The sequence below is a fragment of the Cibotium barometz genome, chromosome 43, assembly GCF_041138505.1.
Source record: "Cibotium barometz isolate CiBa-2024 chromosome 43, ASM4113850v1, whole genome shotgun sequence".
Lineage (NCBI taxonomy): Eukaryota > Viridiplantae > Streptophyta > Polypodiopsida > Cyatheales > Cibotiaceae > Cibotium > Cibotium barometz.
The window spans coordinates 47,629,911-47,649,604 of NC_141088.1; the positions used below are offsets into that span (position 1 = coordinate 47,629,911).

Sequence of the window (19,694 nt, forward strand, 5' to 3'; positions counted from 1 at the left end):
CTGCATAAAACAGTCATATATAAGGCCAGAAGCATTGTATGACCAGTGTATGTTCCATATTGTATTGTTATTACCTTCAGTTGCTATCCCCTTACTACTACTTATGAAACCCCACTTCGAACATATCACAGACATGTTGCTAAGAATTCAAGGAAATAATGAGACTTGTGACAGCATACAAAAGAGCAAAAAAATCTGTGCATACAATGTAGCCTAGTTAGCATCAAAATCTGCACATATTGCAAGTTAGAGCAGGAAAGTTAGAACTTTCACCTTAGTTCCAAAGGGCCCGCGGGAAGGTTCAAGGTCAAAAAGCTTTTTACCCTGTAAGAACGTGTGTAGAAGTTGTAGAAGCCTGGGTGAAACAAGAGAATGAAGTATGGCTAGCACCAAGGCGGAGGCCACACACCTGCCGTTCTGCCAAGAGTTCCTGAAGTTCAACACCAGTTGCGATGCCAAGGTCCTCATCAGCTTCCAGCAGTTCTTCATCTGTCATCACAAGATTTTATGTGGCGCACTTGCAAGCATGTCACTGCATGTCATAAACAACTCTGAGAGGCTAAATCGAAACCCTAAGCATTACAAACGCGTGTAGAGAAACTCCAATATTACGTGATTTCTGAAAGAGACGACTTTGGGAGGTCAGACCAAAACCCTACTCAGGATCTTTCTTCCTCGTTTTCTGAGGAGGGGTCGAATGGCAAACAGCATTGTCAGTTCTAGGGTTTAAACAGAAAATAGAGCAATTGGACGATCGATTCCAGCAAAGATGCTTAAGAAAAATCGACAATCTTGCTGTTGCCATTCCAATGTACTCTGAGACAGAAATGAAGGTGAGTCTGTGTACCTTCAGGGGGACCTTCGGTGGGATTTAGGGATTGGGCAGATAACCATCTGTGGCAGAGAGGAGACGGTTGATCAGGGAGAGGCCCGAGCCATGGATGAAGGGGTCGGCGAGACGCGGAAACGGAGGGCAATGCCCGCGACGTGTTGCTGAGGAGGGGCACAAGCCTTCTGCAGGCAGACCTCCACATTTTCGCTGGATATGGCTGTAGCAATGAAGACGAAGACGATCTCTCACAGCAGAAAACCCTACTACAGCCTCTGCAAATCGTTATTCATTCAATGGAACCATTACAATTGCGAAAAAAAAAATGTTCTCTAGAAGGCAGAGGCTAAGGTAGGTGTTAAAAAGAGTGGTGGGCCTATTGTTCCTCCAAGGATGTTAGTGATGAAGAAGGTAGGTATTGAAAAGAGTGGTGGGTCTATTGTTCTCGTAGGTCTTAAAAAGAGTGGTGGATCTATTGTTTTTAATGCAAAAAGTGATTTAATTAGTGGTGGATCTATTGTTCCTCCAAGGAGACACACTGTGGATGTTAGTTGATGAAGAAGGTTCCTCCAAGGAGACATGGTGTGGATGTTAGTGATGTAGAAGGATTACAAAACGAAGACCAACAAATAATTCTTACTCCTCTTTACATAGAGGAAACTCTTAGTTGGATTACAAATTGATGACCAGTAAATAATTCTTACTCCAAATATCCTAAAGAATTCTAATTTCTCAAAGTATGAGGATTTGAGGGGCATTGAAGGGGTTAAGGATCATATTAATCTCAAAGAGGGCTCCAAACATGTAGTCCAAAAGTTGAGGAGATCTATGAAGGAAATTTCAAACTTACTTGCTGCCTAAACATTTTATTTTGTTAAGTTCATCACAGCTTATGCCTTTTCTTGCAAAGAAAATATAGCCTCATGGCCATTTGTTCAAATGGCCAATGACGCTTCAGGAGGAGTATGATTTCTCTTTTCTCTCATTAAGGGATCTACTAGAGCTACACTAGCTAATCTTCTCACTCATAAGGAGATCTGGGAAGAAGTGCACCCTAAGGCTAAGGGTAAGATCTCTCCTCCATCTTTCAACAATCCAGGGAGCACACGTGAAAGGTGCACATGTTTTTATTTTTTGATGGGGCTTTTACACAAGGAAAGGGTAAGGGCAGTATTGGAGTAGTACTTAAGGATTCAAACTCTAAAGTGGTTGTTGTAAAAGAGGCTAAGATTATAAAAGATTTCATCACCAACAATGAAGCTGAATATATGGCCTTATTATTTGGGCTTTAAAAATGTGTGGATCTTGGAGTTCAATCCTTGGTGAGATCAAAGGTGATGCTTTCTTGGTAGTAAAACAATCACAAGGTAGAGATAAACTATTAAATTTTTATATGATTAGGTAGTTAAGAAGCTAACCCAAATTCTACATAGGGTCATTTGCTTTATACCAAGGAACGATAATGTTGAGGCTAACTTATTTAGCTACATCAAGTCTTCAAGATGATGCTCAAGTGATGGTGCTTAGTTTTTCTCCTTTTTAAATGGAGAGTATTGAACAAGGAAAGATACCTCTGGTTTAAATAAATCACAAACGTAATAGTTTCTTAAAAAGTAAAAGCTTACACTATGTTGGATAAAGTCATGTAAAGACAAGGCACATTGATGGTGTTTTGAAGGGAGTGTCAATTACCACGATGAAACTAAGAAGATCATGGAAGCATATCATGAAGGTCTTTATGGAGGAGGCCACTCCAAGAAAGATCTTACTTTGCAAGGTATTACATGCTAAGTATGCATAAGGACGTCATACTTTGGTGTAGGCCTTGTCACACTTGTCAATGTTTTAGCAAATATGTCTTACGAAGTGGTCATATGCATCCAATCATTGCCTTTGGACCTTTTGAGAAGTGGGGGCTAGACTTTATTGGACCTCTACTAAGGTCTTCTTCAAGGAAGGGATATGTTCTTGTCACTAGCTAATGCTAAAGAGGAGACTAATTAAATCATTTCTAATGGACATTATACTCATTTTAGATGCCCATTAGAAATCCTTTCTGATAGGGAACCTGGCTTTAGAGGGACTTTTTAGAGGGATTTATGGCATGACTCAAGGTATAACATAGACGCTCTTCTCCTTGTTACCCTCAATGTAATGGTCTTGTGGAGAAGACCAATGCCATTATGTGTGTATCATTTCAATGCTAACTCAAGAGGAGAAGAGAGATTGGGATCAATGGTTGTCTTTTGCTTTGTGGGTATATAAAACTACTTTTACAGAAACATTAGGATTTACTCCTTTCCAGCCTAACATATGGTTTTGAAGTTGTGTTTCCGGTGGAGCTAGAAATCGAGTCTCTCGGGCTCTCAATGTAGTGGGGTTCGGGTGATTCTGGGGGAGTACAACAAAGACTCACTCACAACTAGAAACCATGGATGAAAGTGGGGATGATGCTTGGATAAACTTTCACTCTAGCCAGCAGAAGATAAGGGAGACATTCAATGATAAAGTAAAGGCTCACTAGTACTCAGGTATGATAATAAGTTAAACAATCCTTATGATGCTAAGTTCATGGGTAGGTGGGAGGGTTTGCCATTCCCCACTTATCCAAATCCATTGTGGTTTTACCAAAAACCATGGTTTATGGCCTTAAACAAAATAACTTTAAACCTAATTAAATTAATAAATGTGCACACCTTAGACATGGCCCTTGTTGAATTAAAATTTTCCATAGAAACCTTGATCATTTTATTTCAATTAATTTTACTAGGCAAGGTAATGGTCTAATTTATTTTTAATTTCCTACTTACCTTTCAATATCTTGATCCTTGGTGAGTGTGTAGAAAATGTGCACTTGCGCACTTGGGGTCATGGTTGGGGAATTTCTCTTGATATTTTTGCACATGGGGAATACCATTTCTATTTGAAAAAGGCTATTGTTACTTTATTTTAAAAAAAATCAAAGTCTTGAGAATTTTTAACAAAAACAATCAATTTCTCATTTTATCTCTTTTGAATTTACCAAGTATGGGTATAGGGATCTTACATTCTCCCCCATTTAAAGAACTGAGATGTTCTCATCTCAATCTTGTGAATTAGGAATAGTCTTTGGCTAGCTTCCCCTCCTTCTCTAGGTTGCATCTTCAACAGGGAAGAATTTCCATTTTACTAGAGATATTCCCTTGAGATTCTATTCCTTGGAGGTTTTTCTTTAATATCCAAGATCTTCTCTAGTTCTAATTCTATATGTCCTTGAACTGGCATGATGATCTGATCATCCTCTTAAACGTGCTTAAGATTCGAGTAATACTTCTTCAATAGGCTGAAATGAAAAATATTAAGGACTTTAAGATGGGAAGGAAGAAGAAGCTCAAATGCATGATCTCCAATCTTCCTTGTGATACACTAACTTTTTGCTAAGAAAAGTAAGTGTACATTTTTCACTAAACATATCGAGTACTTGGGCTTTATAGTGTCAAAGGATGGAATCTAAGTAGACCCAACCAAACCTGTTGTAGATTATCAAAACCAAGCACTATGAAGCAAGTCATAGGATTTTTGGGTTTGACATGTTTGTATATAATTTTTATACCCAAGTATACAAAAATAGCTTACCCGTTATGCACTTCTCAAAAAGGGAGTCCTATTCAAATGGTGAAATCCACCTTAGTTCTCAAATTACCAAAATTTGACGAGACATTTGAAGTAAACATGCAGGTTTTCAAGTGGGAGAGTCCTAACTCAAGAAGGGCGACCAATTGCATATGAGTCTAGGAAACTCATACTACAATAGAGAAACTTTGTAGTGTATGATCTAGAAACTACTTATAATTATGCATGCCCTAAAGATATGGATACATTACTTAATTGAATAAGCTTGGAGTAGATCTTCACTCAAGACACATAGAAGATAAATGTTGACAATCTAGGAATTTGATTTTAAACTAAAATATAGAGAAGGTAAGGGCAATGCAATAGCTGATGCACTCAATAAAAAGGCTTTATTGCTTATAATCTCAATGATTTTTATTTCTTTATTAGAGGAGTTTAAGGTAAAGATCACTTTAAGACAAAAAAATTATGCATTCCATGTTACCCTAGATTCCCTTGAGTATGATGTCGTCCTTGATGGACAGAACTTGGATAGGTGATTCGTTGTATTCACTAGATGAATCCATGCAAATAGTCACCTTCTTGAACACTCCTGCAGGCAACGTATATTTGCTATTACAAGAGGAAAAGACCTTGCTAGAGTTGGAACTTCCAACATATCTTATTGAAAAGATCCCTAGGATTTTGGTGGGATTGAAAATTTCAAATAAAATCACCACAGCTCAAGCATAACTTTATCCAACACGAGAACACAATCTCATAACCCTCGAGCTATAGGATTTGTTAGGTCAACCAAGACTCACGACACATCCTATAAGGATTACCTTTACACAAGACTTGAACATGCCATGTTTGGGGTACTTTGAACATACAATGTATATTGAAACTAACCCCCTTACTTGCAAGTCTTTTGTGGTTGATTGTGTTGGAAGTAGATTTAATCTTGGGGCATGAATGGACTATTATTGCCCAAGCACCACTCTTCTTTGCTAGTGATGGAGTCATGATGGTCAATGACAAAAAGTTGACAATACCATACTACAAAAGGAAGAGGATCTAACTTTAATGGATATCTATGATGCTGAACGCAAACGGATACAAGCCTCTTCCACAAAAGCCCCTCTACACAATGACCTACCATTTGCATCAATGACCAACTCTGATAAAGCATCTACTCCTTTAACCCCACCCTCACCTACGAAGTTCGATACCAAGAGCTTGCAATCAATATCTATTCCTGAAGAAGTTTCCACAGCCAAACCATCTATCTCTAACAAGGAACTCAAAGGAAAGACCTCGGATCCTATGCATATTCATCCGACAAACCTCACCAAAGGAGACAGCCACATGCTCAAAGGACTTGTCATCGACAACCACTCATCAACAATACCCATGAGTCTCAAACCTGCAGCCTCAGTACGCCAACCAAAGTTAAGGAGGGCCCCAAACCTTCCACATCAACCCTAAAGAAAACTACACCAAAACTCCCACAATCATGATATCTTACTAGTATCAAAATGTGGGTGGAGAAGCAGCTACTTGTAGCTCTAGGCTACTATGAAGGTGCCAGTCAAATTTGGGTGCCTTGACAATCAAAACCTCTTCCCTTAACGCAGCACTTGAAAGCTAAGAAAAAAGAAAAGTACTCCACAACACCGTTCACAAAAGCCTATGCGAGTTCCTCAAAGAACTCCACCAATGCAACAAGTGTGGGTACCAAAAATAATGCTGCATGCACAAGGGTGCTACCAAAGAAATACCAAAGCTTGGGTCCCCAAGCACATCACAAAGTCCCCTAAGCTTTCACAAAGAAGAAAGCCTAAACACTAAGAACGTCAGTCACACCAATTTACAGTGTTAATCAAAGATGGGTGCCTGTGCATGTACTTCAACAACAAGGATACTATGATGGTAATTCCATCATATGGTTGCCAAAATCGAACAATGTGAAAAAAACCTCACCACCAACATCAATCCCAACAACTTTACCTAAAGTTCGGCAAGAATGGAGGCCCAAGCAACGACAAGCAAATAACTCAACAACTCTCAAGCATTCAGCACCAACACAAGAGCGATCTTTGAAAGGTACATGGGATGCCATGCACCATGTCCATGACCATGTCCATGCACATACATACATGACCATGCATGGAAATGCATTTCTACACATTAGCACCATGAGTTTATCTAGGCCCAAGGTTCCTGTTGCAATACTCTCGAGGCTCTTAATATACATGTGCAAGGATAACCAAGCTTGGCTAAATAAAACTTCATAGGGAGGAGGATAACCAAGCTTGGTTATAGATTATTAGGAAGGACCTAGAAAACAAAATGCTACTCTAGCTATGTTGGGCTTGTACTATTAGCAAGAGCTACTTCCTTGTTTGTCCTAACCATGGAATTTGGTTTTTGGATTGTTTGGCCACATCTTTTCCTAGATTTATGCAATATTCAAATGCTTCTCTGTACAATTTGGTTTGATCTCATGTGTTATAGTTTGGTAGTCTTGGAAGTCAGACTATATTCTAGCATCTCTATATTCTTCTCGTATAGGAGCTTTTATGTAACTTAGTGCTTTCGAAGAAACTCATATAGTGCTGTATGATACGTATTTCCCTTTCAAGAGTATCTCACTTTAACAACCTTAAAAAAGCATCCCAAGATGCTTTACCTTATTTATCATACTGTTTTGTATGGTCAAGGTATTTTCTAGGTATTCTACAATTTATAGATCCACTCACATTTTTATGAAGGTTTGATTCTTACAATTGCAATCTCATGTGATGGTTATATTTACATCATTTGAGGCTAAGTATGGCCTTTGAGACCCAATCAAAAAAGCATAATAAGAGATTGAAAATGATGAATTGATTATGTGCAGATTAATATCAACATAATGGTTACTTTTGCTGCACAATTGTGGCTTCCTAGTTTAATATTGAAACTAGATAAAATCTACACACATGTGTAGAAAGGCTACAATCAAGAAAAAAGAGAGGCATTTATACGATGGCCTATGAGTGTGTGTGAGAGAGAAAGAGAGACGGGGGAGGGGGCTCTCTTGCAGAGAAGAGAATTAGTGATGTCAAGAGAGATCAAGAGAGGAGGGAGGGCTAATTAGATATAGCCTACACATTAACTATTTTTATAAGCACTTCTTTAAGAAGAGTTATATTCCCTATTTTTAGCAAATTATTGGATGTTGGTGTTTATATAAGAACAAGGATTTTTCCATCCATTAATGAATCTAATAAAAATGGTGGATTAAAAATTGATGAAGCGTCTTAAGGGCCCCTCGACAAAGGAGCATCTTCAAAGGATCAAAACACACCTTCCTTTTTTTGAAGGTGTTTCTTTATGTGTCCTTCCACCACAAAAACTGCCAAGCACACAAGTCTCTTCCTTACATTTTACAAGTTTTACAAAGAAGTGATTACAACATATTTATGACTAAAAATTAGGAAGCAACAACCAAATGCTAGATGTTATCACAATTTAATACACACAAAGATTCATTTGATTAAAAAAATATCTTCACCTTATCTAATTGAGAAAAAGGTTATTATATATCATGTAAACTTTGAGGTAGTTTATCTTTTAAACTTTTCCATGTCACCTCAAATTCATCCCAATCTACACTTTTTCAAAACCTTAAAGACTTTATTCGTATCTTTTAAACTTAACACATATTCAAATCAAGAGCTTACCTTAGCCTTGCCAAATCATTTGTCATTGTGTCTTGCCTTTGGGCTATAATGTGGATGTGCTAGCTCATACACTCCATTGTCACACCGGAATGCTCCATGGATATAGGGGTGAAGGAAGAGCTTTCTATGCCGAGATGGAGGCAACAAGATAATAGCCTTTATAGTGGTTTTCTCTCATAGAAGGTGGATGAAAAAGAAGCTAATGAGAGGGAGAAACCTACAAGCAAACCTAGTCAAGCAAGTAAACCATCTAGCATGCAAGAAAGAGTAGAATAAAGAAGATCTCACAAGTATTCTATTGCACGGGAAGGAATGGGTATTGCTTATTGTCAAAATTGGCTTATATGCAAGTGACTACTAGTGTTTAGAGAGTAGGTCGACCAAAGCTCTTCTCCCCATGGAGATGGATATTTATTGGTTGCTTCACTATGTTGAGGTCATGGATTCACATGAGACCTACACCAGACACTCAGAGCTAACCTAAACAAGATCAATCTTCAAGCCAAGACCAAAACTCTTCTCCCCATGGAGATGGATCTTTATTGGTTGCTTTACTACGTTGAGGTCATGGATTCACATGAGACCTACAATAGACACTCGAAGCTAACTTGAACAAGATTAATCTTCAAGCCAAGACCTACACTAGCAGAACTAACCTAAATAAGATCAATATTCATATGAGACCTACACCAGACACTCATAGCTAACCTAAACAAGATCAATCTTCAAGCCAACACAGTTGCCAAGAATGTTGACGAGATTATGAAAAGCCCATGAGTAGTCCACGAGCTTTGAGAAGGCCAAGTTCTATCGTGCCGTCAGATGTAAGCTCAACAAACATTAAGGTTGAGGTAGAGGAGGAAGAAAAACTCAAAGAGCTCACTAAGCCTCAAAAGAAGATTTGAGGCAAGTGCTCGAGTACTAATTTCCATAACTACAATTGTTAGGCTACTTATTAGTCATAGTCTGCTTTTGGATAAACCAACTCAAGATTGACACCACTAAATGTTTTGTTTAAGTGCTTCTTTTGTTTGCGGGAACCTTGAAGTTCTTGGTCCTTCTCTTTGCTCCACTAGAGCCATGCCCAAAAATAGAGCGATTTAATGCCCCCTCTTCATGAAGTTTATGGTAGTGTTTATAGAACCAGTTGGTGAATCTAAAGGCCGAAGGATTGTGGGCTCCTCACATCGCTAACTTGAGAGCTAGTTTGGGCTTATTTTTAGAGCTTTTTGAGATTTTTTAGAATTAATGGGGATTATTAATGGTTCTAATCCTAAAAAAACCATAGTTTTCAAAAAAACTTGGTTTCATCCTTAAAAAGCCACGTTTCAAAAAATTTATATATACATGTATATACATACATATATGTGTGTGTGTGTGTGTGTGTGTGTGTGTATATATATATATATATATATATATATATATATATATATATATATATATATATATGTATGTATGTATGTATGTATGTATGTATGTATGTATGTATGTATACATACATACATACATACATACATACATACATACATACATACATACATATATGTGTTGAGATATCGAGCTCCTCTAGTGAGGCAGTGGACACTGATGACCCGCTTGGGGGATAGGCTCCACACTTACACCACTGGCATGGTTGGTGAGATCATGGGTGATATGCGGCCAGTGGGATGACAGGCTGTGTGACAGCCATTCTAGAGACTGGCATAGTTATAGTGCAAGCTCGTTTAGTTGGGTTCACACTATAGAGAACCCTAGTATGTATTTGGTTGAGTACCTTTTCATATGGTGGGTACTCTTATCTTTGTATATGGTGTGTTGAGTGTTGTGTGAAGAAGAAGAAGATTTTCAGTCTCTCACCTTGTGTGTTCTCTTTTAGGGTTTTGTGAGTGTGTGTGTGCTTGCAAGAGCTCAAGCCCTCTTCCCCCCTGCATCTTTTCATCTCATGCAATCATAAGTACACAAGCATGGAAGAGGCACAATGCTAGAATGCTCTTTATCCTCACTCTCTCTCAAGTCACAAGGAGAGAGCTCTCAATAGCACAAAGGGGATTGTGTCTTTTCATTATGAGAAAATGCCTTATATACAATTAGCTCTTATTCACACTTGGATGCCCAAAACTTACTAGGCCTTGGGTGGCCAATATCTCATAATGTACAACCTTTATAGTGCCTTTTCATGACACTTATTAATGTCCTCAATCGAGGATCATGTTATTAATCCAAAATGGGATTGACATCCCCCCCTTCCTGATGTAGGTTCTATCCTCAGAACCTGTTACCGAGATCGGAAGACCTGGTCATCGAACTCAAGTTGGTAGAAATTTTGTTTGGATTGGAGCTACCAAAGAGTGCGACAGAATGCTGAGTGTGACTTCCAAAATCCAGTGTCCACCATGTCTTCAAATGTAACATGCATGTAGGCTGGAAGACATCGTTAATCGGTGGTAGTACAACATTAATCCTCTATTTGAAGGCCCTTGATTCATGTCAAACTTCAAGTGCTCTGCTTCAAAGCCATCGTAGGTTTCTTTTGGTTGATCTATTAGCACCACCAATAATTTCATAAACCTGACACTTGCCACAATGGCGGGATTAGCTATTCTTCGCCATGCTCTGATCCATGTAAGCATCTACTGTCTTTGTTCTTGAATATGGCCAAATGTTGCTGGTGTGAAGATAGGGAAGTTGTAACACACATGGGAGTCCCTGGCCTCTTAGAATTCCTATGGCGTCCACCTTCTCTTGATAGGCATGTACAATGGATCTACCCTCATTGTTGGTGGCACGCTCATGTATACTTGGCTGTATTTTGGAACTGACAGAAACTCCTTCCTCCATGTGGGTTGGATTCCAAAATCTATCACTTGTGGTTGTTCTTCATTAGTGATGATGCTGGCGTAGCCACCTCTTGTGTGCACAGGATGTGTCGTTCCATCTCCTAAAACAGTAGCTGATCATGAATGTGACAATGCAAATTTCTAGCAAGTCAACCAACTGAGGATTGGCGAGCCTTGTGTGTTTTGCGACATTTTCTCACATGTACCCTCTCCCACCAAAGGAAGTAATTCTTCTAAGTCGAGGTGTGGGGCATGGAGAGGGTATGGTACATAATGCTGTCTTATTGGTGTGACTGCAGAGTATGCCTCTGGCGTGATGTGGCGGGTAGGGTCGAATGGAGCAATCTGCATGAGAACTTTGAACATAAGTTTTGGCTTTAAAAGCGGATTGCCTGCTTGAATAAATTACTCGTACTTTGCAGCTGTCAAAGAATCTAAGACATTATTTTCAGTGAAAGGCACAATATTATCTTGTATAGTGAGATTGCGTAGCTCTGAGGTTGCCGTGGTGGAGATGGGTTAGGTGCCAGTACCTCCTCGGGGGTGAGTGTTAGTGGGAAAATCTAGCTTGGGAGGAGAGAAAGAAGAGTAAATATAGTCAGCTTGGGAGGATTTAGTAGGTGGCACACTTGGATAGGGATTGAGAAGCTTACTGGCTATATTAGAATATACAGGGTAAGTGGATTTTGAATGTGAAGAGGGACCTTCTTCTTGACCTTGACCGGTGCTAGGGGGTGGGTGGCTAGGCTTATGGGCTTTAAAAAAGTTTTGTATTTTGAGAATTTCTTTATTTTTGATATCAGGGTAGTTTATGTGAGTGGCATCAAAATTATATTGTACATTGGTGAGCATAGCTTCTAAATGCTTGTGGATATTAGTATAGAGTTTAAGTATGCCGACAGGGTGATATAATGTAGACTCACAAAGATTCAAATGTTGGTGAGTGTTGTACACCTCCAGTCACCCATGACTGATAACCCACTATTGATAAGTATTTGCTACCACCTCGTAGTTGGCTGACGTCTTTGGTATGCCATCTGGAACAAATAGATCAAGTTTTTTGATACTGTTGTCCAAGATTTTTGAATTTTGGTGTCACGTGCTATCCTTGAATGAGACTCTTCCAATATGGTTACGAATTCATCCTCTCTTACGCACCGTCTGAGCACATTGTCTTTTCCAAGCCTATATAGTTCTCCCGCAATCAATTGATATGGTGCTACAAGCTTGATAAGCCACCACATCTTATCTTTGTTCAAGGGTATGTCCTGGCTGAAAACCATAAGCTAGATACTCTGAGATCTCTTCGCTCAACTCAGGTACCATGTCCAACTTGAATAAACATGCATCATGAAGGTCATCATCGACACCAATTTGCTGGTTCCCCGTTTGGAATTCTGGACAAGTGATCGGCCAACACAAGCTATGTTCCCTTCCTTTACGCGACAGTAAAGTCGAATTCCAACAACAATAGTAGCCATCGCGTGATTCTTCCCGTGGTGCAAGGTTTATTCACTAGATATAGTAAGGCTTGATGGTCTACAAAAAATATGAATTTGTTGGCTGAGAGATAATGTCAATATTTTTTGACGGCGTAGACCATGGATAATCCTTCTCTCTCCGTGGTGGTGTAGTTCACCTATGCATCATTCAACTGACACTAGTGAAGCAAACTGGATAGTCCAATTTGAACTCACCAGGCTGGGCTAGCACCATGCAACCAATAGCAAAATTTGATGAATCGATGTGTACGTGAAATATGAGATCCCAATTGGGGGGTTGCAAATAGGCACGCTTGCCAATGCTTGCTTCAGACGATCATAAGCTTCTTGACACTCCTTAGTCCACTCAAAGACAAAGAGAAGTTTGTACAAAGGTCTGGCTATATCAACATAGAAAATGATGAAGTGTCGATAATACCCCACATGGCCCATAAACCTTTGCACTCCTTTGTAGTTGGTAGGTGGTGGTAGCTCCAAGATCAGTTTGACCTTGCTATCATCATCAATGGATATGTCATTCCTTGAGACAACGTGTCCTAATATCACACCATGCTTAACCCAGAACTGGCACTTCAAGGGGTTTAGTGATATACAATATAATCGGCAACGTTGAAACACTTTCCTCAAGCAGGCCATCATATGATCTTCCCATCGAGAATGCACACATAGATCATCAATGAATACCTCCAACTACTTTTGCAAAGTAGTCCTTAAAAGCTATGCACATCAACCGTTAAAAGGTTGCAGGGGCATTTGTGAGACCGAACGGCATAACCTTGTATGCAAATGTCTCCCACATTGTGTTGAAGGTTGTCTTATGTTGGTCTTTTGGTGCTATGGACACCTGATTGTACCCGAAAAACCCATCCAAGAGGCTGTACGCTTCCCTCCCAGCCACTCTTTCCAAAACATGTTCGGTATAAGATAATGGGTAATGGTCCTTCCGAGTGGCCGCATTTACTTTTTTAAGATCGACACATACTCTCAATTTCCCATTCTTTTTAGACACTATCGCAATTGGTGACAACCAATCTGTATGTTCGATCTCAATAAAGCCCGTAGCAGCATGAGCTTATCGATTTCCTCCTTTACAGTTGATGCATACTTAGGATTCATCTGGTATGGTTTCTGCCTGGCTGGTCTCGAACCTTCCATGATTGGAATTGTATGTTATACCACCTCAGGCGGTACCCCTTTCATTTCCTTGTAATTCCAGGTAAAACATTCCTTATATTCCTTGAGGAGAACAATGAGCTCCTCTTCCTCCGCGAAGTCAAATCTTTAGCAATGTATATGGGCCGTGCTTCTTCCCGTGGTCCCGCAATATCAACCTCCTTGACTTCTGCCAAGCCATCATATGATGCCGACAGCCCCTCCTCTTTTACCCTAGTAGCTGTTAGCCAGACCACTCTCTGATCATCCACCGTATAGTTCTTGAAATGGTTGGGTATTGAAAGCAAGTTTTGTTTGTCCTCATTGTCACTTTTGGCTTTTGCCATGATCTTCTTGGCCTCACGCTTTGCCTCTGCTAGGGCTTTGTTGTGTTTTTGACACTCTGCTTTTGTAAGCTTAGGTGCATCGATTTCTTGAAGGGCGATTTTCTCTTTGTGCCTTCCTTCCAATGATACTTTACTCAACTCCTCGCCCTAGTCCTTTGAGAATTCATCATGTACCTTAGTAGCCTCAAGGTATCTCAACCACTGGGCATCCATAGGTTTGCTTTGTAGCATGGTGCTTCATTGGGCTAGATACTGTTTCTGTCTACGCCATCGTCTTCTGAGGCGTTGAGCACTGGTACAGCTTCGTGCCACAGTATTTTTTGTACTTGATGTCTTCCCTCCTGATTCCTCATCAATTGTCTGCCAATTAACCATGTAGATAGAAGTCGTGGGAACAGTTCTAGATTCCAAATACTAGGTTCCCTTGGGCTGTATAACATCAATGGTAGCCAACACATGCATCCATTTTTCACTAAAGTCCAGAGGAGGTAGTGACACATACATTCTCGTTTCCTCCTCATCCTTGGATTCCTCCTTTGCAGGAGGTTGGCATATCTGTATGGATGTGGTTCGTTCCGTTGTGACCGAATCATTACCAAACAACTGCCCTTCCATGGGGTGTGCTTTCCATGCTCTCAGATTAATCTTCAAGATTTGTGAATCCTTGTGTACATATACGTGATCCAAGGCCCAATCATGCACCAATTTGGATTGTCTCATGAAAGGTCTTCCCAATATTATGTCATATGTATCAGGTTGGCGTAGTAAGTCCATGACCACAAATGTATGACGATAGGCGAAATGTAAAAAGTCTGAATTTAGCATTCTCCAAGACCCCAATGGGTCTTGAAATGTTCCTTCAGCCATTTTAACGATTAAGTCTGCTTTTTTTTAGATCAAGTTTTCCCAGCAACGTTTGGTAATGATGCTAACCCCTACCTCACCTTCCAAGATAGCCAATGCTTGGTATCCATTATGATATATCGGGTGGTAGCGTTCGTGTCGTCACTTTCATAGTAGCATTTTTGGGAGTCCTCTTCTGTTCCTTCCGAAATCAGGCCTGGCATGTTCAATACCCTATTTTGGGTCGGTTCATCTCGTGTATAGATGGTATCCCTTACTCGGCTGGTCCTTAGCTTAGTTTTATGAAGTCATTGGTACTCTTCGACTAAGGCCTTGGCATCTTCGAGCTTTCTTATTTCTTCGTCGGCATTGGGATATTCACCAACCCCCTTAGGATTTGCTGGTTGTTCTCCTTGTTTTCCTTGGTCTAATCCTCCAAGATGGATCCCTTGACCCCCCTCTTCCTTTGATTGGGTGGATCCAGTATCAATTGTATCTTCTTCGGATCCATCTTGGATTGGAACCCGTGTGTCCCCCTTTCCTACTTTCTTCACTCTTCTCCTCAGCGGCCAGATATGGGAATAGTCACATCTGCCCAGTTTCTTCCCTTTTCTCCTAATTGAGCTTGAGCTCATGTTAGGACATTGAGTGGTGTTAGCTTCCCAGATTGTACACTAATGGTCCAGATGGTGGCCTGATTTTAGCAGTAGAAGCAGAGCCACTTGCTCGATAGGGACAAGTGATCAATTCCACATTTAGTGCAAGTGAGCACTGGCATGTCATTGGGCATGGCTGCCACTTGTTGTGGTTGGTGTGTATAATTCATATTCTTATTTGGGCACTCGGCTACTTGATGTGGCCCACCGCAACCAAGCATTGTAAAGGTTCTCTTCTCAAATTTGAGTTTATTTCCTTGCCCTTCCATTGTACCATGGTTTGAAACACAGGTATTGGCATGTTATTCTGTAGGATGTAATATTTTGGCGTAACCTCAGCCGTGTCCTCATAGTATTCCCCGCTAAGTTCTATTTCTCGCACCCATGTCAACATCTTCTGATGGCTCTTCAATCACTACTTGATTGATCTTCGCCTGTGGTGGTTGTGGAAAGGGTGAAGCGTCTTGTACCCGAAACATCCCCCTAGGTAAGTAAGAAGAGTTTGGTTTTCTAGCAATGGCGGCGATTTGCATAGGTGGTACCGGCAGAGCCAATGGGGCTCTAATTGCGGGTAGCTGTGCCACATTTTGAAACCTTGGATATCTACACATTGAAGTGTCATGATTTTCCAATTTTACACAGTGAGCACAATAAAGTAATGGCCTTGCTCTTAACTGTGGACATTTGGTGGTGGTATGATTTAATCTGCACATAGAGCACCACACCAATTCCCTGTTGCGCCAAGGGGGTAAAGGTGGTTATGCCCATGCCCAGATGTCTCTCTTCCCTCCCTGACTTTTAATTTTTCTAATATGGAATTGCTGAGCTCATCCACAGTCATGTTTTCGACTTGTTTACTTTGAGCTCCAATTTCTTGGTGCCTCGAGACACGCGAAGTCGTGGTTTGCTGTAGATGTTTTAACATCTTCGGGTTGTGGCAATTCTAACATATTATCTTCATATTTGATTGCAGCATGCATCAAGAGTAGCTGGTCAGGCAAGTACCAAGTAATCATGCATTTTATGGTCTCTAACCCCTCTCTAAAAACAAGGCAACAATTGATCATCTGTTAACCTTTCCCGAAGTTTGCACCTTGAATTTAACATCTTCGGGTTGTGGCAATTCTAACATATTATCTTCATATTTGATTGCTAATTTGCAGCATACATCAAGAGTAGCTGGTCAGGCAAGTACCAAGTAATCATGCATTTTATGGTCTCTAACCCCTCTCTGAAAACAAGGCAACAATTGATCATCTGTTAACCTTTCCCGAAGTTTGCACCTTGAATTTAAGTGCTTCTAGATAAGAGACATAGTCTCTATCAACTTATCTTTCTTTTGTTTGATGTTATGTAACTGTGCCATAGGGCTCTATCTGTCTCATCACCACTGTGGGAAAATTTGGGCACAAAAATAGTCTTTAACCTTGTGAAGTTAACCTTATCCTCAAGCTTAAGGATTCGGAACCACTGATGAGCTTTTCCCTCTAAGGTCAAGAAGGCATGTATCATTGTCACATCACTGACCGGTCCACAGGTTTCACATGTGGATTCGAAAATCTCTACATGTTAGATAGGATCCCCATCCCCAAAGAACTTTTGGACAAGTTTTGAAATGATATAGGGCTTAATTTGGGAAGGTGTTGAAATATACAAGTGAATAGGGTATGTGCGGAAACAAGCCCTTGGCAAGAGGCTGTAAAAGAGAATCTGTAAATGTGAGAGAACATGTGAAAAGGTGAGAAGAATCTACTGGGAGAGAATAAAGGGTAGCATGAGAAGATTTAGGAAGTGTGGAGATATTCTGGGAAAAGTGAAGAGGTGGAGAGAATCAAGCAAAAGAGGTGGAGTGAATCAAGGAGAAATCATCAGTGGGATTAGATGCTTGGATGTAAACTCTATAAATTGAGGCATTGGCCTAATGAGAATTTGCTGGTTTTTGATTATCCATGCACTACAGGACTAGAATCCACGTTACCTTTTTAAGAAAACAACCCTTTCAAAAAGATTTTAGCATTTCAACTTGAGATTGCGATAAGACATTCTTTATTAAGGCATGTGCTATTGTTTAAAAGAATAAAAACTTTAACTAGTAAATCATTCAAAGATCACTATTAACAATTAATAGAGAAGTCGGGGCCATACCTCAACCCTTAAGAATGATATATAATTAAAAAATAATATATATATATATATATATACCTTTTAAAAATTTATCGTTTATCGTTGTCTTTGCTAGCTAATAAGAGTTTCAGAACTTGATATATGAGAATCGAGAATCTTCTAATACCTTCTCTTTTACGATTGAAATCATTCGATCATTCCCAAGCCTTATCTCGTCTTACTCGTACTCTGACTTTTCTCTCTTTCGAAGGTCTATGGCAAAGTAGCCTTCTCTTGCAGGGTTACATCATACTATTCTTTCTTTAAAAGAAAAGCTATGGAGTAGTATTATCTTTCTCATAAAGGTCATAGCAAAATTCAATTTGATCAAGTCTACAGTGAGATCCAAGCTCTTCATCAAATCTGTAGGTGACTTTGGTAAAATAGAGATTAAACATTCAATGTTTGGTCAAATCTTGTGTTTATTAGCTTAATCCTCTACTAGACTCATTGCTATTGATGGCCTTGAAAGCATTTGAGCTCATTTGAAGTCTAAGGTCCCAGATCTGGACTCCCCGCATACTCTGTTTTTTGCACACAAAACAGAGGATTAATTTGCTAATCAATGATTAATCAATGCTAATCACTGTATTTTGGTGCAATTGAGGATTCAAATTAACCATTAGGTATCTGATACAGATCCCTATAACTTCAGATTTCAATTCAGAGTTGGTTTGATACTCCAACCATTTCGTACAAATTGGTTACCCTTGATTTAATGTAATTTCTGGTAAAATTGTGCTGATAAATTTGTGATAATCATAATTTTGCATTTAACCCTTGGTTAATACCTATAAAGCACACTCAAATTCAAGATTATTCACATCCAGAGTTGCATTTGGGAATGTGCATGCTATACGCATTATGTATTGGGCACATTGCATCAGTGTAAAAATGGGATCAAACACTGCCCTTGTCCCCAGAATAAGGCAAGAGGTAAGACCTCCTGCATAAATTTGGGTTTGCATTGCATAATGATACAAGATAAACATCAAAAGCCCAAAAGAACTGTCAATCAAACATTTAAACATGTTGCTCACATGGAGCAAAAAGACCTGAGACGGACAAGCTCATGGCACATCTCTTTCCAAAAGAGGAAGATCCACACTCTAAAGGAAGCATTGAAGGAAGACATGGACATGAGAAGAGAAGCTGCCACAAGAAGACTGAAAGAAGAGGAAGACATGGACGCATGAAGAGAAGTTGTCTCACGACAAGAAGACTGAAGACAAGAGAAGATGTGAGGCTCCAAAGAGTGAGGAGCCATGTGAAAATCTCTGAGAGAGAGAGAGAGAGAGAGACCCCACAACCCAATGTAACCTGCCCCAACAAAGTAAAACCACCTCTGAGAGCTACCGATGATGTAGGCCACGTGGTAGATGTATGTGTGAGGACTTTAGTCAAGGTCGCGGGCACTTGTAGTAAGCCTTGGACACATAGAGAGAGAGAGTGTCAAGGACTATGAGTTTAGGGACTTGAGGCACTGGTCGCGGACTATTAAGTAAGAGAAAAACTTGGTACAGGCTCTAGGTGTGCTAAGATAACTTGAGGGGAGGAGTGCTAGACACTGGTCACGGACTATCAAGTAAGAGGGAAACTTGGTATAGGGTCCAGGTGTTCTAGGAGTATTCACTTGAGGGGAGGTGTTGAAATATACAAGTGAATAGGGTGTGTGCGGGAACAAGCCCTTGGCAAGAGGCTGTAAAAGAGAATCTGTAAATGTGAGAGAACCTGTGAAAAGGTGAGAAGAATCTACTGGGAGAGAATAAAGGGTAGCATGAGAAGATTTAGGTAGTGTGGAGATATTTTGGGAGATATTCTGGGAAAAGTGAAGAGGTGGAGAGAATCAAGCAAAAGAGGTGGAGTGAATCAAGGAGAAATCAGTGGGATTAGATGCTTGGATGTAAACTCTATAAATTGAGGCATTGGCCTAATGAGAATTTGCTAGTTTTTGATTATTCATGCCTACATTAAACTATTTGTTAATTACTCACTAATCACATCTTAATTATTTGTTATTGTTAATGATGTTGATTCTAGTATTTG

General features: G+C 39.9%; 1 protein-coding gene across 1 annotated transcript in view; it reads right to left on the minus strand.

Annotated features, from left to right (window-relative positions):
• Positions 1–1,162, minus strand: part of LOC147613993 (cytochrome c oxidase subunit 5b-2, mitochondrial-like) — a 36,220-nt gene extending 35,058 nt beyond the window's left edge. The window contains exons 1-3 of the mRNA XM_086781979.1: positions 848–1,162; positions 410–489; positions 274–324 (exon numbers count right to left, since the gene is read on the minus strand). Coding sequence (XP_086638105.1) covers positions 274–324; positions 410–489; positions 848–1,034 — 318 coding nt within the window. The 5' untranslated portion in view covers positions 1,035–1,162. The remainder of the gene's footprint in view (positions 1–273; positions 325–409; positions 490–847) is intronic.
• Between the last annotated feature and the right edge of the window lie 18,532 nt (positions 1,163–19,694).